Below are 23,011 nucleotides of genomic sequence, written 5' to 3' on the forward strand. Positions count from 1 at the left end.
AGAATTTATATTTCCTGTAGCCCACTATCTAATTTAACTTGTATGGTGAGTTTATTCAAACACCATAATTGCATGGAATAGGGAGTGAGACTGTGTTAGTTTGTACAGGTTAGTGTGATGCCCTGATACATCTCAAAGTAATCTGGGCAGAAAATAAAAAACATTTGCAAAGTCCCCTTGAGGGATTGGGGGTAAATGTGGAAATATTAAACTTTCCCACCTGGGAAACACCTGATATTCTCACAAGCATTGGGGACTACCACTTAATAGGCCAAGCCCTTGATCTTAGGGCTTACTCTCATGAAACTTATTCCTGATAAGACTACTTATAACTATGCCTAAGAGACACTCCCAGAGAACCTCTTTTGTTGTTCAACGTGGCCTCTTTCTCTCTAAGCCAACTCTACAGGTAAACTCACTGCCCTCCTCCCTACCTGGGACATGATTCCTGGGGATGAACAGGGCCTTGGCATCATGGGATTAAGAAAGACTTCTTGACCAAATGAGGGAAGAAAAATGAAACAAAATTTCAGTGGCTGAGAGATTTCATATACAGAAGAGAGGTTATTCGTATGTAATATGTAGATATCCTTTTCTGTTTTTAGTGTATTGGAGTAGCTAGAGGGAAGTGCCTAAAACTGCTGAATTGAATTCCAGTAGCCTTGATTCTTAAAGATGATTGTATAACTACATAGCTTTTATGGTGTGACTGTGTGATTATGAAAACCTCGTGACTGACACTCCCTTTTTTATCCAGTATACAAACAGATGAGTAAGAAAATAAAGAGAAAAAAACAGGTGGGGATGGGGGGGAGGTATAGAAAGTTTTGTGTGTTCTTTTTTACTTTAATTTTTATTCTTATTTTTATTGTTTTTGGAGTAATGGTAATGTTCAAAAGTCAATTGTGATGATGCATGCACAACTATATGATGATACTGTGAAATGACTATATACTTTGGACGAGTATATGGTATGTGAATATATCTCAATAAAATTCTATCAAAAAAAAATACTCCAGGGATTATAAGCAGTGTGATGAATAAATCAAATTAAAAAGAGATTCAATGCTTGAAATAAACTTAGCATAATGGACTCTCTTCCAGTTATTTTTATTAGCCCTTCCTATCAAACTAATCTTTTTTCAGGGCCAAAAGAAACAAGTAAGGGATAAGTTATTTTAAAGTTAGGCAAGGTGGTACAAAAAAATGTGTAGTGAAAAATCTCCCTTCCAACTCTATCTCCCAGACATATTCACGGTCCTTTCCCAGAGGCTACCAATGTTATCAATTTTTGGGTGTATTCATCTAATAATATTCTAGGTGTGCTCTCATTTAAAGGCTCTATTAGTTTCCGGCCATGATCCTCATCTCCCTCCATTTAGTACTTACCCATGCTACTTTATCATCTCTTTATGTAGGGTTTAAGAGAAAGGTGAAAAGGGGTCTTAATTTTCCAAAGATCTTAGGGTCATCCCAAAGCAACAGAAGTACACTAATCTAACAACCTGTCTTCAGAGTTCCTCAACTTAAATGCATTCCTACTTCAGCTGCCCAGGCAGGATCATGCTTTAGAAGTGGTCATCACTTAGAACTTTTCCACCTCAAAGATCTTTCACTTGGAAATTAACCTCTGATCACATCCTAGTTTCCATCTTGTCCAATCCTGTCTGCTAACCTGAACCTGTTTTAATTTCCAGGCTCAAATGATTCCTGCTTTGCTCTTCTCCTGACACCAGTTGCTTTTCTACCCAACCTAAGTCTGAAGATTTCAATATTGCTCTCATCAACACTTTTGATTCTCTGGCTCTCTGTCTTCTTGATCCCCAACTTGGTTAAACCCCACCATTCTCTTTTTCTGGTCCTGAGCTTAGCAACTGGATCTGACCTTAAATTTTGTTATCCTTCTTCAGTGAGGCTTTCAGTGCTGCTCAGCAATCTTTTGATGGCTAGATCTTCAAAACACTGGTTCCAAATCTTTCCTGTTCCCCTGTAGTTCACACTCCCCATGCTTCCATTACAGTAATAAACAGCTTTTAACTGTGATCCCTCACGCAAATGACTCTACTTTAACTACCATATATACTGCTGGGACAAGAATTAGTTTTCCTAAAGTTTAGCTCAAAAACCTTTAGCCTACAAACTAATCCCACCAAATTCAGAATTTTATAATATGCTGACTTTTCATTATTCAATCAGCCTTAATTTCTACTACTTCCCTCTATACATACTATGTTCTAGCAAAACTGTAGTTTGACATATGCCTAAATGAAAAATAAATCTATCTAATGACCTATAGTAGCCAAAAATGTCAACTCAATCTTAAACCGTTTTTGGTTACTTAATATCTGCTCTCATCTCATCTCTTTCCAATCATCAGATACTTTGTGGGAGACAGCTACTATACTTCTGAGGGTTGAGTAAACCAAATGTGGATTTACTTTCTTTTGGAAAATTTCACATATACATAAATGTGAGAAAATAAGTTTCCCTGTTATTAAATATTTTTAAGTTATATATTTATATAAATGAATCAACTGCAGCTATTAAAAATAATTTTTGAAAAATATCTATTGGTATGGGGAAAAGCTGATGATATTTTAACAGAAATAAAGACTACCATAAAAATTGTACATCCTGGAGTTTAGGCAGAGGATGTGTTTAGGTATAGAAAGAAAAGTCAGGAAGAAGTTACACAAAAGCTTTTTCTATTATGTTTCAATTTTTCTATAATGAGTGTATTACATCTTTGCAACCAAACACAGCCATTCCTCATCCCAATAAATGCTTTTATAAAAAAAAAAATGTGAAATGTAAAGGGATGACTTTTGCAGTTTTGTTTTGCATATACTTACTTGAATTGCTTAGATTTATTATTTTTTTGATAATAGATAGTTACTATCCGTATAATTTAAAACAAAAATCCAAATAATCCAAAAAGGAAAAAGAAAAAATGAATTTTATCTTGTAGGTAGAACTAAAATAGATTCTTATGGATATAAATATTTTATACTGAACTGTGCTCTTTAACTGAGGGAGAATAACTCTCATGTTTATATTAAATGACAACATATAGGAGGATACCTACTTTATGCCTTTGATTTCCTAAAAGTCTGTAGGCTAGCATTAGCTGGAAACTTGTTAGAAATGAAGAATCTTGGGCCCCTCCACCCGGGTCCAGTGACCCAGCAACTATACTCTAACATCAAGTCCAGGTGACTAGAATGCACATGAAAGTTTCAGAAGCTATGCTTATACCAGATCAGAGGGATCTGCATGTGAAATGATTGAGCTGGGCTTCCAGGTACACAAAAGAATCATTTTCATTCCTTTATGGGGTCATGATGGATTTGAATCAAAGGCAGAGTTGCTTTGACATATAACAAAGGATAACTGCTTCTAGTTCTGGGCACTGATTGCCTTGTTATGTACATTATTGTTTGTCTTAGCTATTGAGAGAACATATCACTATCCTTAAATGGCCAACTGTGACCACTTGTTCAAGCAATCTTTTGACAACCCTAGAATGGGTGGGGCCAGGTATTACAAAGGCTTGAAGAAGCTTGGACTTCTCCCTCATTGCTGTGCACTGAGTCCTACTGCTTATTCATAAACATTCAAGCAAACAACATATCTACCATTAGAGAGTTTTTGTGGCTGATGTTGATAATAACCCAACTGTAAGGAAGGCATGCAGGTGATATATTTTTCCACCAGTGATAGCAATTTGTGCTGACTTTTGAATGACAGTACCCTAATAAATGGCTGGCTGTTTGGGAACAATATGAGGGCCACAGGACAGCTCAAGTGCTCATGCAGAAGGAATGTTAATTTCTCTCCTGTTCATTATTCTAGTCCCAAGTGACTGGGGTAATACTGCCAAAACTACCAACGTGAGGTTCATAGTAGTAGTAATGTTGGTCATATCGAAAAGTGACTGCTGAATTGTTCTTATTTTCACATTCAATTAAAAATAAAGAATAGGAGGAGAAGTTGGGAAGAGAAGGAAAATTAGGAAGGCTGTATAAAAGTGGTCTAAAGTAAAGTATTTTAAAGATTTATCGACTAGGACTAAACTAGCAGGTTTTAAATGCATTTTTAAGGTCTTCAGATTTTTATTTTAAATAAAATACTTTCTTTCCATTTATATGTGCTTAATATAGAAATAAGGAAAGAGGAAGAGACAAAAACAAAAAAAAACCCATATCTCTAATTTCTTATTCTCTGTGAATACAAAGAATACTGCATGTTAGCACAATTACCTCCAATAGCAATAAGTCGATCACCTCGCTGAAGATCTGCAATTGCAGCAGGAGAATTTGGGGCCACAGTTTCAATGAGGACATGCCCAGCATACCCATCAGTTGACTGGACAAGACGAAGTGTAAGTCCAACACTCTGTAAATTCCCCTTTATTAATTCGACCTTTGATAAAGAGAAAAAAAATGAAAACAGATTCAATGGATTTACAACAGTGGAGTGAGAAAGCAACGATATACTGAGCACACCACAGGTGATGCTGACTTTTGTACCATCATGACTACTACTGCAAACAAATAAAGGAGGGAAGAAATCTTGACTGTAATGATATAAGTTAACCTATTCTCAGACTACTTATCTGGGCCATCAAAAAATGAAACATTTTATCTGCAGTGTGCCCAACTAAAGATCTATGTTCATTGAAGAAAATTTGGAAATAAACAGAAAGGTAAAAAGAAAAAAAAAACCACCTTTGATCATACTATTTAGAAATGTTAATAGATTTTTAAATATATATTTTAATAGGAAATTGAGCTCTTGCTGTGAATTTAGTTCTAAATCTTATTTTTATCAAATACAATGAGAATAATTTTCTGTATCATTAGATATGGTTTGGTATCATTAGATATCCATTTTAATGGTGCTCTGTTAAATTTTCTTTTTTTGGCAGCAGGAGGTACAAAGGAGGAGTCTACTATTAACACTTTTAATATTAAGAGTTGCCCTGTTAATGAGATCCCCTGTTCTAAGTTTTAAACATCATTTTGTTTTCTAAACTAATCTACCATCCAACTGATCCATACCTATAGGAATGCCTAAGAGTTACTTCTGGAGGCCCTCTCTTCTTGCTTAGATGTGACCTCACTTTCTCTAAGACCAACTCTCCAGTGAAATAATTGCCCTCCCCTAAACGTGGGACATGACATCTAGGGATGAAAGTCTCCCTGGTGGCACGGGAGATGACTCCCAGGAATGAGTCTGGTCCTGGCACTGTGGGATCAACAATGCCATCCTGACCAAAAGGAGGAAAAGAAGTATAACCAATAAAGGATCAGTGGCTGAGAGAGTTCAAATAGAGTTGAGAGGCTACTCTGGATGTCACTCTTACACAAGCTTCAGTTAGACATTGCTATCTACCATAACTTGCCAAAACTCAACCAAAACCATTCCAGCCAATCCTTAAGAATACCTGGGGTGATATATAAGATTCTACAAAGGTTCCATGCACTAGGGTAACTTTCCAGAAACCTACAACTTCCAGATGGGTCTCTGGACCAGGTAAGTCCTGAAATGCAGAGAGGCCAGTACCTCTAGAACATCAACTAGTTCCATCCCCCATCCTATATTATCAACAGCCCCTTCCAATATGAAAAAGTTAGAATGGGCATACTCTAATATCTCTACAGAGTAAGAGAAAGATCAAAGTTGATGGTGGAATTATACAGAGAAGGTACGGTTTAACAAATGAGTATGACTGCTGAATCATTATATTGATTTTTTTTTAATCTCCAGTATCTTAGAGCAGCTAGAAGTAAAAACCTAAAACTGTGGAATTGTAACCCATGCCAAACTGAAATCTGTTCTACAACTAATTGTTGCGATGTGCTTTGAAATTTATTGCTTTTTTGTATATATGTTATTTTTCACACACAAAAAAAGATCAAGTTGATTCTGATAAATATATATTTATATTCCTTCTAGCTTCTAGTGTTCTGGAGCAGCTAGAAGGAAAAATCTTAGAGGATGGAATGGTAGCCCATGACAAACTCTGAGATTTATTCTGTAACTATTGTTGAAGAGTGCTTTGAAAATTACTGCTTTTTTCTTTCTTTGTTTTGTAAATATGTTATATTATATAAAAAAAAAAAGATTAAAAAAACTGTTAGCAGTGAAAGGAGACAAACATAAAAAACTGATTCAGTTTGGGAAAAATTCTAGGAAAGGCAAAATCATAGGGTCAGAAAGCTGACCCTATGATATTAGCACTATCCTGGGGCTGGAGGTGAGGGGTTTGGGATTGAGGGCATCAAGAAAAGTTTTTCAGGTGATGAAAAAAATTCCCTATCTTTTTTGCGATAGAGGTTACATGACTGTATATAATTAACAAAATTTAATACATTGTATACTTAGTGAATTTTATTGTATTTAAATTATACCTGAATAAAGCTATGGCATGTAAAACAAAAAACAAAGCCCTGAATATGCCATTTTTTGGTCTTAAGATACCTAAACACACAGATATCACTAACTCTGGTAGCCCTTCATTTTCCAATTTATCTAATTTAATAAAAGCGTTGGCATAAGGAAGTGAGGAGAGCAGTAACTAAGATAGTTCTTTCTTTTAAATTTATGTTAATCAACTGCATATTGACTTTTAACTACAGATAACCGCAATTATTAAATTGTAAATACATGATTTAACCAGACAATTTAAAGAACATACAGTGTGTCTAAAAGCAAAAAAACACATAAAACATAACCAAAGTTTTCTTTTATTTACTATCGAATTTTTAAAAAATTAGTACTTTTAAGTTTTTATCAAATATTTGCATGTGGTTAAATAAAATATACAGAATTTATAATAAAGAGCAACAATCCTCTGACTCCCTAAACTGACAACCTCAAGTTATAGCAAGCACTTTTAAACTTTTTAACGGTTTTTTTAAGTTGTTCCAGGGGTTACTTTCTTTTCTCTAGATAATAAGCATGACATGATTTCTTATTATGTCAAATTCTACAAAATCTGTTGAATTTCTACTATAACAGATGAGGACGTGCCCACTTCCCAATCCCTCAAATTTCAGGAGAGTAACATCACTAATTTTAGTACTTCTACAAAACTTCTTTATAACTTTAATCAATACACTTACACCTTTATTTGTTATTTCATCAACTACAATGTATTTTTTGATACAAAGGCTTCTATTCTTCCTTCCTTTCACCTATCCTCTCTACACATTTTACCTTCCAAACTCTGCAATCAATGTTGGTTACTATTACAGCAATTTTCTAACTATAAATAAAACTGTCAAAGTTGGTTATAAATGGATTAAAAAACTAGAAATCATTACTGTTTATAATTTTGTGGCTATGTAAATATTATGTATTGCAAATCGGGGCATTATTACATGTTTTTTCTTACAGCCTTTAGTTATTCCTGGAAGTTTTTTTTTTCATCATAGTTTTCATTTTTAATGTAGAATTTATATTAATACTGTTCCTATTTATGTATTAAACTATTTAGTGCTCAGTTGAAAGGAAGTTTTTCTTTACCCCCTACCCCACCCTGGCAAAAAAAAAAAAAAAAAAATCAGTTAATACATGTAGAATGAATGATCAAAATTAGAAACTTGCTATTTTGTAACCTTTCCCCAAAAGCTGAAGGACTGTTTTAGATTAAAAAAAACAACAACCAAACAAACAAGGGAGAGACACTAAAGAGACATACTACCCAATGTAACATGTGACTCTTGATCAGATCCTTGTTGTTTTTAAAAGCTACAAAAACACTTATGGGACTTCAGGGGACATTTTAATACAGGTTGAAAATTAGGTGAGCTTGTAACCAAGAAATCAGGATTTATGGGATGATTTTGATTACTGAATCATTATCCCTTTTGCTTTTCGGGATACTAGAGTAGACAGAGCCTTTAAGCCTGAAAGCCCTAAACTATAATTAAGCTGTCTAGATATCTGAAAGGATTGCAAAAGCCCTTATCTCTTGTCTGATGCCTTTGCGACTTTAAGAGCTGTTATGCCCTTTATCTGGTTATTTTCTTAATAGGTTCTAATGGTAAGGAAAAAGTCATTAAGTAGCCTCAGTCCCTTATATTTGTAAATATATCCACTAAGCTCTGCTACTGAAAGATGACCTGTCTTCCCACCTTCTGATTCACATACCTGTAGTACTGAAGTGATAGTTCCATCTCCCTTCCTCTCAATTTATGTTAACTTACGTTAACAATGTTTTCTTTTCTGCTTTGAACTTACCATCCGAAATGATCTCATCTCTCTTTGCTAGAATCCTTAAAAACCTCGAATCCCCTAAACTCTCAGGGAGACAGATTTTGGGCCCTTAGGCTATCAGCTTTCCTACTACACATGTAGAAATAAACACTTTCTCTCTTTGAAACCCCAGCGTCTCAGGAGTTGGTTACTGAGCGTGTTGGGCAGAACAATCCATGGCCTTTGTCTGAAGATTAGGAAATTATTTAAAAAAAAAAAAAGATTAGGAAATTATTAATTTTCTTATGGGTGACAATGGTTATTGTGATTATGTAAAATGTCCTTAGTTTTAGAGGATTTATACTGAAATATTTAGGGATGAAGTGTCATGATGTCTGCAACTTTCTTACAAATGGTTTAACAGGGAAAAAAAACAGACAAAGGTGCGACAGATGTGCTAAATGATTTACTCTTTCAACACCCCACATGTTTTAATTTTTTTTATAATGAAAAAAGTTAGAAAATGTATTAGTACTTCTTATGAACACAGAAAATGGATATAACAAAAAGAGCACAGGGTTAGAAATCAGAACCGAATTTAAATATCAGTTCATATAAATGCACATACCCTGGTTGTATGACTTGAGGCAAAGGATTTAACTTTTCTGAACTTCCTTGGTAAATTGGTAAATAATTTCTCAGATGGAGTGTTATGAAAAAGCTCAATATTTATTACTGTTATTAGTCAGACTTAGTACTACTAGCCAAAAAGGGGGATGCAAAAAGGAAGTTAGTTTCTGCTGTGAATGAACGCAATTATCTAGCAGGTAAACAAGGCAAACATATGAAATGAACATCAATGTAAGACATCAGAATATTCAGACCATATTATACTGTCAAATGTTAATTTACTTTTACAGGATCAAGACTGAGAAAGAGGCATACAACCCCTAAGAATCTTGATGACTTACAATTATATGGTTTAAAATTGTCTTATTAGAGAACACAAAGATGGTGACTGAGATGTCAGGAAACATTCAATAAGGGAACAATAACCAATTAACATTTCAATTATGACCTGTAGTTTCAGGGATAGAAATTATACTATAAGTGGTAAATATCTACTCTCTCACAAAACTGTAAGATTTCATAATGTTAGAAAGCTTTTTCTGTGCAGGAATCTAAAGATACGTCATCCCATTTAGGAAAGTTGTACTTCTTATGACCAAGTAAGTACAGAGGGGGGAAAAAAATGAACATGGAACAATATTATATATTATTCTCTGGATTGTGGATCAAGAAATCGTATTATAAAAGAGAAAGGGCGTGAAGGTAGAGAAAAAAATATCTCTCTATTTATGGATGGGAGGCCCTCAGTCAAATTCCCAACAATTATCATGTAATAATTTTTCTTTTTTCATAGGAAGTCAATTGGCTGTTCTTAAATCCCACCAAAATGTGGGTGTTCCTTTATTCCAAAAGATAAACTACAATGAAGGAAAAGGTAATACCCATAGAACTTCTCTTGAAAACCTTTGGAGACACTGAAAGTTTGCTTTCTATGTTTCTGTTAGAAAACAAAGAAAACCTGGGCCTTCAGTGTCCCAAGGGAGGAACAAGATTTTGGCCTCAGGGGAGGTAACAAATGGGGTTTAAACACCTCTTCCCTTTGAAGCAACCATCTGGTTAAATGCATGGAATTTGTTTGGCAGTCTTAGGACAAACTCTCCAAGTTTAAACCTGTGGCCATGCAAGCTATATCATCTCCAGGGTTTTGAGACTGCTCAGACCACAAGGACACTCTTTGCCAGACAGTTGGAAGCGTTATGGCCAATATTTAAATACTGGTTAGCATTGCCTTAAGGAGTATCTAACTATATTCCAAGACTGGACCACAAGACATGTATGGACAAAGGGAGAGGAAATTTAGGAGAGGTAAAGATTGCCTCTGGGCGAACAGCCTGGGAAAGGCTTCACTTAAGAGGATAGTATTTAGGCTGCCTTAAAGCCTTAAAGCAAAACAAGAACTGAACTGACAGTCTTACAATTAGGGTGAGGAATGGGGTTTGAGTTGGGGGAGGAGGGAGGCTATCATTCCAGGACATGATAACATTGTTAGTGTAAAGAAATGGAGCCGAGAGTTCAGGGCATATCAGGAAATGACAAAGAAGCACCATTTCATAGGACATATCATAGAATATGTCATAATAAAGAAAAGATTCTACAGTACGTTATTCTGCAATATATGTGAGGTTTGTAAATATTTATCTGCTATAAACACACCCCTTAAACATGTAGTTTGTGGCATGACTGACATTTTTGTAAGAGAAGGAATGAAATTAATAATACTTTTTAAGCACTTACTACATGCTTAGTATAACAGACACCAATGTTTGCCAAGTCCTTCCCCATCCCCTCATGATTACAGTGGACAGCATGATTTCAATGTGGTGCCTTATTAGATGGTCCTGGGGTACACACCTGACCCAAGCTGGGCCAATTAAGTGTTCCTTCTGGGAAGTTTGGAATTCAGATTGAGAAAGTCCTTCAATGGAATAAACAGAATTACAGCTGCAGGCATCTGTGTGTCTTACTACGGACCAGGAAGCAGAGATTGCCCAAAGTGAAGAATAAAGTACAGAAATAGCAAGGAACAGAGAGGACAGAAAGAGACCTGGCAGGGATTTAGTCTCAGGTTCCAGTTTGCTTCTGAGGCCTGGCTGCACTCCTGCTTAAAATGATGCAGTGCCTGAACCCACATAACCATGGACAGTGGCCCTGACACCTGCCCTGGGATCCACAAAACATCCTGGTATCCTCAGAATGAGTGCTTCTTGTTTTGCTTATGCTAACTTTAAGGATATCTGTTTCTCTCAAATGGATTCTAGCTTAGCTGCCATTGTGTTAGATCACTTAATATCATTTAAACTCAAAATGTGATATTTAATAAACTGGAAAGCTACAAATTATATAGGCAGGAAGCAAAGTGTTTTCTCTGTGGTTTAGCTTGTGTCAACTAGCTTGAGCTTTTACTAGGGTAGAAATACTGCCTCTATGACATTTCAAAAAAAGAAAAAAAAATATATATATATATTTATAAATTGTCAAAAATGCTGACACATGCTAACTAAACAGCAATTACATGAGCTGAAAAGCAGGGGTCAATACATAACACGATGGTGGACGGCCTGTATTTAACTTCCCCAATAACTGTCAGACACAGGTTAAGACTGTCTAGCTATATATAAATTTCTCTTGTAGAAAGCAATTTAGTGAAAACATCAATAGCCTTTTAAAGAGCTCTTGCTTTCTGACATCTTTTCAGCCTTTCTTGGACCCTGCTAGGATGCTTTATTTTCACCTGGGAGGGAAATAACATTGATTATTTTTATACTTTCCTAATACTATTTTATACAATAGTTAGGAAGAAAATATATTTTAGTAGCACACCAATATAATGCTTTTATTTTATAAAATGTTCTCTCCTATATGACCTTATAACATTGCACCAAAAACAAAAACAAAATGCAAGGAACCATAAAGAGAACACTTATGAAAAACAATGCTTATTCTACCAGAATTATGATTATACTGCAATAAAAAGAGACCCCCATGACAGCTTCAGAAAAATGGGTATATTTTATAAGACCCTCACCCTTAAAATGAAATGGTAGTAACATTTTCAGAAAAATCATTAATGTTGACCTAACAATCTATAGTGAGGCTACTGTCTAAGGAAGAAAAGTAACTGAAATAAAGGCACTGATCGATTCACTCATTCAAACATTTAGGCATTGTGTGCTGATGAACATCCCAGAGGAGCTTCTCTGGTTTCATGCAACAGGCAGACAGGATGAACTGGCGATTATAATAATATGTGACTTAATAGGAGACCCCTAACATTAAGAGGGCAGGGAAGGTATTCCTAATAAAATAACTTAATTTGATATTTGAAGAATAAGTAGGAGTTGGCCAGGTGAGGCGAGGAATAGAGGCAATATACCTAACAAAAAGCAAAAGGTGTGAAGGCAGGAGGAAAGAGCTAGTATGATATATCTGAAGAACTGAAAAAAGTTCAGTATTATACAGTCTTTGACAGGTTCAGCCTATGTTGAGGGAGGAAATCATAGTTCATTTGACTAAAAGACCTTACAAAATAAAGAAGCATAATGTCAGTTCCTCCACCAGTTTTATGCCCCAAATGGTCAGTTAATAAATGTCAATTGTGGTATAAAAATTATTTGAATATGCTTTAAGGTGACTGGAAATTTGAATGCAAATGTTTAATCCACACTGATTCATTCAAATCTAAACAATCTCTATTTTTTTTAAATCCCAGTTTCATAATGATCAACATAAGAAGATGATTTTAATGAGGCAATAATAGATATCACATTGCATATATTATATATTGGATAATGGCTTTCTTAAAAAAACACTAAAAAGTCAAGTGTTTAAAAATGTGTATCAAATTGCTTCAAAGTTGAACTGCTGGCTGTGAAACAAACCATTTACAAAACAGTTCCATAAAGATACAGTATTTGTATTTATAAACCATTCAGTACTTCTCCTTTCATGAGCCGCTTCTATCTTATCCATATTCACAAAGTTCAAATACTCTAAACCTAAAACTCAAGACCATAAAGCACAAATCTGGGAAGTCTGAAAATAGACTTCTCTCAGGGATACATTTTATTTACCTAAACAAGATCTAAATGTTGAGTAAGATGCACTTCATAAATCACTAAATGAAGGCTATCTACCTAAAAATAAAAATCAACAAAGTTCTTGCTGTTCTCAGGGAAAACTCCAGTTGAGATGCGGATACCCGCAACTTGGAGAGAACTGATTCCTAATAGGTATGCGACAACAGACTATCCAACTTCTGAATGCCTAAAATAATGGACAAAATGGTAAAACATAAGACTCTTATGGCTATACCACAGGTTTTTATACTGGCCAAGGAGTCTATGTAGCAGTGTTTATATGGGAAACTCCATAATTCTACTTCCTGTCTGTATTAGTTAGGGTTCTCTAGAGAAACAGAACCAACAGGGAACACTTGCAAATATAAAATTTATGAAAGTATCTCACGTGACCGTAGGAATGCAGAGTCCAAAAGCCACAGGGCAGGCTGCGAAGCCGATGACTCCAATGGATGGCCTGGACGAACTCCACAGGAGAGGCTCACCAGCCAAAGCAGGAATGGAACCTGTCTCCTCTGAGTCCTCCTTAAAAGGCTTCCCATGATTGGATTTAGCATCACTAATTGGAGAAGACATTCCCCTTTGGTTGATTATAAATGGAATCAGCTGTGGATGTAGCCGACGCGATCATGATCTAATCCTATGAAATGTCCTCACTGCAACAGACAGGCCAGCACTTGCCCAATCAGATGAACAGGTACCACAACTTGGCCAAGTTGACACCTGTCCCTAACCATGACACTGTCCTACTCTAGATCTTTTCTCAGTACCAGGCCACTTCTCTAGGTTCACTTGCTTTCTCATAGTTACAGAGATTAATTTGGTCTGCTTTCCCCTCCTTTTTAAAATTACCACCATGTAAGGTTTCTCCCCAAGTTTCCCAACTTTCTATTACCCCAGAAAAGATGTATACATCTTTTTGTTTTAAGGGTCTTTTGGCAGCACAGAAATTGTAGAAACTGAAGTTTTAGGAAACATATGCCTGAAAGAATTATTTGTTTATGCCAACCAAATCCCTCAGATTTTCTGGGACTATTCAAATTTTAGATATTTTGCAATGTGGACCTCATAACCATTCTATTATTGCAGTGAGAGAAAAAAAAAGAAGCTTCTTGAGTTTGAAGGATTGGGTCACTATGCTCATGAAAATATAATACAGCTGTTTCTGGTCAAGTAACCAAAACTCTACATGCTCAGGACCTCCGAAAGGGACCAAAACCATCATTGTTGATGGACCAGGGCACACATCAGCTTTGCCTGGTGTGCTTTTGTGGCTTGACAACTGAATTCTGAATAGCAGGGCTCTACACAATCACAGCTAGAGTAACAAAGATTTCTCCCCACTCTGAATTACAATTGAGTGGTCAAGATTTCTAAAATTAGAATGACTTTCATTACATTAAATAAATTCTGGGCTGTCTGCGCGGAGAACTATGTATAAAATAGCGCAGAATGTTTTAGAAATGTAACTTCCCAGTCATTTAATTGAATACCAGATGTTAGATCAATTTGTTTATGGTTACCGGGCACAAATGAAGTTACAGTCATAACTGAGGTTTCACTAACTTCATTAGTACCATGCTAAACACACAAGGAGAAGTGTATGTTCTTGTTCTTATTAAATTTCTCTTCTTCTCCCTCCCTTATTACTTACACACACACACACACACACGCGCGCGCGCGCACATGCGTGCAAAAAGTTAAACAAGCAACATTTGGCTAAATTCTGAAGTAAAGTGATTTAATCAGAACTAGAGTATTATTACTCACTTTCTGTTTATATAGCATTTCAGGAAATTATAATTCTGGGAAGCTAATAAAACAATTTTTATGTTCTAGAGTGAAAAAAGGAACTCACATGAAAAGAAATAAAAAATAATTGATTTCTGAAGGTTCACTGATTGCATGCTACTTCAAGCACCCACAGTTTTAACAGACACAGAACATCCAAGCTGAAATATTTCATGGGAACTCCAGGTACTTGGTAACAATTTATTTACCTTCCAGCAGAGAACCAAGGACCTAAATTTTCAAGTATGTTCCACTAGGTTCCATCACTTGACTAGGAAAAAAACCCCAAAGATACTACATTTATTAGCTGTGCTCTTAAAAAAGTACTTTATCAGCAAAGAGGATGAACAATTTGGTTACACATGATGACATAATTTTTTTCCTTGAAATAGACATATGACGAATGTCTTGTTTTTACTTACCTCTTGGCATACAATTTACCATAAAGTCCTACAGAACTTTTCAAAGACTTGAAATCTAACCAATTCACAAAGGCATAAATCAGAACAACTCTGAAACTTGTAAGTCAGATCTATGAAAATAAATTGATCAGCTAAGGCAAAATAATACTGTGGAAGTAAAACTTCACACCTCCTGTCTCAAATGCCGAATAAATTTATTTTTAGAAAAAGTTCTTAAATGGGCACATTTGAATTGTACATACATGGAATCATAATTTATGTGGCTAAAAAAGGTATTTCAAGCAAGATTCTACATGTAAACATTTTCCTTGTTAGTATAATGGCCACATTTTCAGTAACCAACTCTTAATGGAAAGCTGAAAAACCACTAAAATCTAGTGCCCTCCTGAGCACTACTAGAGCAGATACAAAATCCTTTTCTGAAGAAAAACTGAATGTCATCTGGGGTGGATTTGTATTCAAAGCCAGATTTGAATTCTGGCTCTGCCATTTACTAGTTTTGTGACCTCAGGCAAGTGATTTAACCTAGATGTCATCTGTAAAAAATATCTACCTACCACACAGGGTTACTGTCAAGATTACATGAGTCTACAGGCATAATGTCTAGTACAATTCAGGCACTTCCATTACTTCCCCCTTCAGGTGGGTTAGGAAGACTTCTTTCTGGGGGAAAGTATTAGTGAAGCCCCTTAATCTTCACAATAGAATGACAGTTTATAATCTGGTCTCTAAAGCAACTGAATGGAAAATCAGGACCACACTATTTGGTTGATGAAACTCCATCATATAAATACAATTGACCTAAGAGACCTAAAGAATAAAGATGATCCTCAGCCAAGGTTCAAAAGGCTGTTAGGAAAATAATTACATTTGAAGATTATCCTGCAATACACTCAGGTTTCTTCTCTCTTTCTCTCTTTTTAAATCTCATTAAAGTTTCCATTAATGTCCTGATTTGAAACTAATTTAAATTTTATACAACCATTCCAGTAAAATAAAAAGCTCAGCAAAGGCTGAGGTTATTATGAAAACATAAGAGAGGAACACTCTTGTCTTTTTTATTTCCTTTGTCAAAGAGAAACTGCTCCAATTCTGAATTACCAAGCCAATCCTCAGCTTCACATATTATCACTATACTTTGGCAGGGTGATTTACATCTTACTAAGGAAGTTTGAGAGCCTCAGGGAAAGATAATATTTTTATGATTTTTTTAAATCTTGAAATAATTTCACTTACAGAAAAGTTGCAAGGATAGTACAATAAATTTCCACTAATCCTGCACCCAGAATTCTCAATTATTAATATTTGCCATTATCAAAGCCATAAAATTAACATGAATAAAATGCTATTATCTCATCTCTAGATTCATTCAATGTTGTAATATCCTTTATAGGAAAAAATATATAAAATATTTTTTTTTCCTGTTTCAAGCTCAAACCTAGTTGCATCCTGACTCTTCCATTTCATTTCATCTGGAGCAGTTTCTCAGACTTTATCTTTCATGACCTTGATGTTCTGAAGCATACAAACCAGCAATTTTATAGAATGTTCCTCAATTTGCATGTGTCTGACAGTTTTTCTAAATTATGCATTTTTGGGCAGGAATAACACAATTGATGTCTTCTTCTCAGTAAATAACATCAGGAGACAATGAGTTGGCTTATTTCTTTTAAGTTGGGGCATTTGGTTAAGATGATGCAGTTAGGTTTCACGACTGTTATTTTTCCAATTGTAATTAATAAGCAAATTGTGGGGAGCTTTTTGAGATATAGTCAATATCCTTTTCTTCATTATCCAGGGTTTTAGTATGATTTTTGCCTGAAACATCTACTATTAAACTGCCAAATGACAATTTTAAAAACTTTCTATCATTCCTCTTATATTTATTAGAAGTATTTCTGATAGGTACTAGTAAGTACTTCTAATGAGTATACTTCCCCATCTTTCTCTCCACCATGGAGCCTTCTTTTATTCACTGATTTATAATATGCTACTTATATTTTTTTGATGCTCAAATTGCCCAAGATTTGACCTGTTACAATTCTGACAGTAATAAAACAATCGAAAAAAATATATCACCAGTTGGCAATCATCATAATAAAGATTTCCAGCCAAGAATACTTTACCCAGCCAAATTGTCCTTTAAAACTGAGGGAGAGATTAAAATTTTCACACACAAACAAATCCTAAAACAATTTGTCAACAAGAGAGCAACCCTACAAGAAATACTAATGGGAGTTCTGCTATTTGGAAAAAAAAGACAGGAGAGGGAGGTGTGGAGGCGGGAACAGAACTGAAGAGTACCAGTAAGGGTAACTTCAAGAATAAAAAGAGAAAGAGGGGAAAGAATATATACATCTGACAAATAAAATCCAAAAGATAAGACGGTAGATTCAAGAAACACCTTTACTATAATAACTTTGAATGTTAAAGGACTAAATTTACCAATTAAAAGATACAGATTAGCAGAATGGGCTAAGAAATATAATCCAGCTGTATGTTGCTTATAAGAGACTCATCTTAGACACAAGGATATAAATAGACTTTTGAAAGTGAAAGGATGGAAAAAGATGTTCCACGCAAGCTTTAACCAAAAGAAAGCTGGAGTAGCTATACTAATATCAGACAAAATAGACTTTAAATGTAAAGACATCATAAGAAACAAAGAATACTATATATTAATAAAAGGGACAATTAATCAAGAAGAAATAACAATCATAAATTTTTATGCTCCCAATCAAGGAGCTCCAAAGTACATGAGACAGACACTGGCAAAACTGAAGGGAGCAACAGAAATTTCAACAATAATAGTAGGAGACTTCAATACACCACTCTCCTCTATAGATAGAACAACCAGATGGAAGCTCAACAAAGAAACAGAGAAGTTAAACAACTTGTTAAATAAGTTACACCTAACAGACATATAAAAATCATTACACCCCAAACACTAGGATATACATTCCTTTCTAGTGCTCAAGGAACATTCTCCAGGATAGATCATATGCAGGGGCATGAAACAGGTCTTTATAAATTTAAAACCACTGAAATTATTCGAGACACTTTTTCTGATCACAATGGAATGAAGTTGGAAATCAATAACCACCAAAGTGTGAGAACTTTCACAAATATATGGAGATTTTTAATCCTTTTAAGTTGGGGCATTTGGTTAAGATGATGTAGTTAGGTTTCACAACTGTTATTTTTCCAATCGTAATTAATAAGCAAATTGTGGGGAGCTTTTTGAGATATAGTCAATATCCTTTTATTCATTATCCAGGGTTTTGGTATGATTTTTGCCTGAAACATCTACTATTACGATAACTGCCAAATGACAATTTTAAAACAACTCTTAAAACAACCAGCGGGTCAAAGAAGAAATTGCTAGAGAAATCAGTAGCTATCTGGGGATGAATGAAAATGAGAATGTAACACATCAGAATTTATGGGATGTGGCAAAGACTGTGCTGAGAGGGAAATTTATTACCCTAAATGCCTACACTGCAAAAGAAGAAAGAGCAAAAATGGAGGACTTAACTGCTAACCTGGAGGAACTTGAGAAATAACAACAAACTAACACCAAAGCAAACAGAAGATAAATAGCAAATATTAAAGCAGACTTAAATGATGGGAGAACAAAAGAACAATAGAAAGAACCAATTAAATCAAAAGTTGGTTCTTTGAGAAAATCAAAATTGATGGTCCACTAGTAATGCTGATAAAGAAAAACTGGGAAAGGATGCAAATAAACAAAATCAGAAATGAGAAGGGGTGCATTACCACAGACCCTGAAGAAATAAAAGAAATCATAAGAGGATACTGTGAACAACTATATGCCAACAAACTAAACAACTTAGATGGAATGGACAAATTCCTGGAAACACAAAAACAAGCTACATTGACTCAGGAAGAAATAGAAGATCTCAGCAAACCAATCACAAGCAAAGAGATTCAATCAGTCATCAAAAACTTTCCTGCAAAGAAAAGCCCAGAGCCAGATGGCTGCACAGGGGAATTTCATCAAACATTCCAAAAAGTACTAACACTAATCCTGCTCAAACTTATCAAAAAAATTGAGGAAAAAGGAACACTACCTAACTCATTTTATGAAGGTAGTATCATTTTAATACCAAAACCAGGTAAAGATGCTATAAGAAAGGAAAATTACAGGCCAATCTTCCTAATGAACATAGATGAAAAATCCGAATAAAATAGTAGCAAAACACATTAAAAGAATTCTATGCAAATTAACAAACTGAAAGAGAAAAATCACATGGTCATCTCAACTGATGCTGAAGAAGCAGTCAACAAAATTCAACATCCTTTTCTGATAAAAACACTTCAAAAGACAGGAATCAAGGGTAATTTTCTCAATATGATAAAGGGCATATACGAAAAACCAACAGCTAGCATTGTACTCAATGGAGAGAGACTGAAAGCTTTCCCCCTAAGATCAGGAACGAGATAAAGATGCCCTCTGTTACCACAATTATTCAACATGTGCTAGAAATTTTACTTAGGTCAATCAGCCAGGACAAAAAAAATAAAAGGCATCCAAATTGGAAAGGAGGAAGTAAAATTCTCATTATCTGTAGCTGACATGATACTATACTTGGAAAATCCTGAAAAATCTACAACAAAGTTACCCGAGCTAATAAATTCAGCAAGGTGATGGGATATAAAATGAACGTGCAAAAATGAGTAATGTCTCTATACACAAGAAATGACCCAACTGAGGAGTCAATTTAGGAAAAAATTCCATTCATAATAGCAACTTTTGAATCAAGTACTTAGGAATGAACTTAACTAGGGATGTAAAGGACTTGTACACAGAAAACTACATAACATTGTTAAAAGAAATCAAAGGAGATCTAAATAGGTGGAAAGACATTCCCTATTCATGGATAGGAAGGTTAAATATAGTTAAGATGTCAATTTTACCCAAAATGATCTACGGATTCAATGCAGCACCAACCAAAATTCCAACAACTAACTTTGAAGACTTGGGAAAGCTAGGTACCAAATTCACCTGGAAGGGGAAGATACCCCCAAGTAGCTAAAAGCATCCTAAAAAAGAAGAACGAAGTGGGAGGATCAGTATTTCCTGACTTCAAAACTTTATTATAAAGCCACAGTGGTCAAGACAGCATGGTACTGGCACAAAGATAGTAGTACTGACCAATGGAATAGAATTGAAAGTGCAGAAATAGACCACCAAATCTACGGTCAACTGATTTTTGACAAGGGCCCCAAATCCTCTGAACTGGGACAAAACAGTCTTTTCAATAAATAGGCATGGGAGAACTGGATATCAATAAGTAAAAGAATGAAAGAGGACCCTTACCTTATATCCTATACAAAAATTAACTCAAAGTGGATCAAACACCTAAATATAAGAACTAGTGCCATAAAGCTTTCTAGAAGAAAATGCAGGGAAACATCTTCAAGATTTAATAATAGGAGGTAGTTTCCTAAACTTCACACCCAAAACACAAGCAACAAAAGAGAAAATATGTAAATGGGAACTCCTCAAAATCAAATGGCTTCTCAGAGAGACAAAACCAAATGAAAGGTGCTTACAGACAGAAAATGGCCTGGGAGATGCTAAACTAAGAAATGAAATCTAGAGTTTGCCCCAGAGAAGCTAAGAAAGCACCCATAGCTGCTTAAAGAACAAAAATGCCCCAGGACAAGCTAGAAGGACCCACAGGAGCTGGGGGAACCATTCAGAAACCAACCCAGGAGAGGATGGCCAGAAGACATTGCCATGTGACTTCCCATGTGACAAAGAAACCCCAGACACAATCAGCCTTTCTTGAGGGAAGATATCCTCTCATTGATGCCTTAATTTGGACATTTTAATGAACTAAGAACTATAAATTTGTAACCTAATAAATCCCCTTTGCAAAAGCCAAAAAAAAAGAAAAAATCAAATGGTTTCTGTATCTCAAAAGACTTTTTGAAAAAAGGTGAAGAGGCAGCCAACTCAACAGGAGAAAATATTTGGAAATCACGCATCAAAGGTTTGATATCCTGTGTACATAAAGAAATCATACATCTCAACAACAAAAGAACAAACAACCCAATTATAAAATCGGCTAGAGATATGAATAGGCATTTTTCTGAAGAGCAAATACAGATGGCTGAAAAGCACATGAAGAAATGCTCATTTTCATTAGCTATTAAGGGAAATGCAGACCAGGACTACAATGAGATACCACCTCACACCTATAAGAATGGCTGCTATTTTTTCCTATTACACAAACAGGAAACTACAAATGTTGGGGAGGATGTGGAGAAATTGGAACACTTACGCACTGCTGGTGGGAATGTAGAATGATACAGCCACTATGGAAGACTGTTTGGCGGTTCCTTAGGAAACTAAATATCGAGTTGCCCTATGACCCAGTGATAGCACTACTTGGCATCTACCCAGAAGAGCTGAAAGCCATGACACAAACAAATATTTGCACACCGATGTTCACAGCAGCATCATTCACAATCATCAAAAGATGGGAACAACCCAAATGTCCATCAATAGATGAGCAGATTAACAAAATGTGGTATATAGATAAGATGGAATATTATGCAGCAGTAAGACGATATGACGTACATGACAAGATGGATGAGCCCTGAGACATACTGCTGAGTGAAATAAGCCAGACACAAAAGGATAGATACTGTATGATTCCACTTTTATGACTATGGTAAAGATAAAATCAGAGTCTTATATAGACCTATGTGTAGCACGGATTAACACTAGAAATATAAGTTCTTGCAAGGACTACTTCAAAGGTATGATTCATGTACAAAGAGTGTTCTAAATCCAGGGTACAGGGGGAAAATTGCTATTGCATGCTATGAGCTATGTTTAACAGGAAAACATCAGCAGTACCATAGCAACAGCAGGGGTAAATAATGGGGACAGGGACAAGAGTTAAGGGGAGTTTAAGATTTCCTATTTAGTGAGGGTGTTTACTGGTTATCTTTCTCTTGGGAACAAAGAAATTATCTAAAATTGAGAGTGTTGATGGACTGTGGACTTTGGGCATTATACCTGATGCTTAATGAATGCAGGTGGCTGAAGGATGCACTGACTGAGAGGTAGATTGGCAAACGATGGTGTATACATATGATCTAATATTGTGCTGCTACAAAAAGGAACAAAGTTGTGAGGCATGCAATGATGTGAAGGAACATGTGGGACATACGGTAAGGCAAAATAAGCTAGAAATGAAAGAACAATTATTGTATGATCTCCTTTAGAAAATGCTTATCAGAAAATGGGATAGACTGTAATCTCTTATAGCAGATCCATTTGGTCTGGATTGGTAATTACTATTTCTGGATTTTGAGAGGATGTTTTATATAATATAACCTGGTATTTAGAGATAAGAATGAAGCCAATCAGGTCAGGATTAAGGTAATTCAGAACACAGGGGTAAGGAAGACATTGTCTATATTTTAGAATCACACCTACTCTTTGAGACCAAAGGAAGAAAGGTTTATTTTGTTTGGAACCTAAATTTTCTGTAGGTAGCGGAGAAGCTCAGCCTACCTATAGGTATTGTTCTAGTTTGCTAGCTGCCGGAATGCAACACACCAGAGACGGATTGGCTTTTAATAAAAGGGGATTTATTTTGTTGGTTCTTCAGAGGAAAGGCAGCTAACTTTCCACTAAGGTTCTTTCTTACGTGGAAGGTACAGGATGGTCTCTGCTGGTCTTCTCTCCAGGCCCCTGGGTTCCAACAACTTTCCCCGGGGTGATTTCTTTCTCCAGCTCCAAGGGCCCGGGCTGAGCTGCAAGTGCCGAGATGAGGAATGCCAAGCTGCTAGGCTGTGCTACGTTGCGATCTCTCATTTAAGCACCAGCCAATTAAGTCAAACGTCACT

General features: G+C 35.6%; 1 protein-coding gene across 1 annotated transcript in view; it reads right to left on the reverse strand.

Moving 5' to 3' along the window:
• The window catches only part of PDZD8 (PDZ domain containing 8), a 119,457-nt gene that overhangs the window by 5,425 nt on the left and 91,021 nt on the right, over positions 1 to 23,011 (reverse strand). The window contains exon 4 of the mRNA XM_077126151.1: positions 4,260 to 4,422. Within this exon, the coding sequence (XP_076982266.1) occupies positions 4,260 to 4,422 (163 nt within the window). The remainder of the gene's footprint in view (positions 1 to 4,259; positions 4,423 to 23,011) is intronic.

The sequence above is a fragment of the Tamandua tetradactyla genome, chromosome 13 (genome assembly GCF_023851605.1).
Source record: "Tamandua tetradactyla isolate mTamTet1 chromosome 13, mTamTet1.pri, whole genome shotgun sequence".
In the NCBI taxonomy this organism is placed as follows: Eukaryota; Metazoa; Chordata; class Mammalia; order Pilosa; family Myrmecophagidae; genus Tamandua; species Tamandua tetradactyla.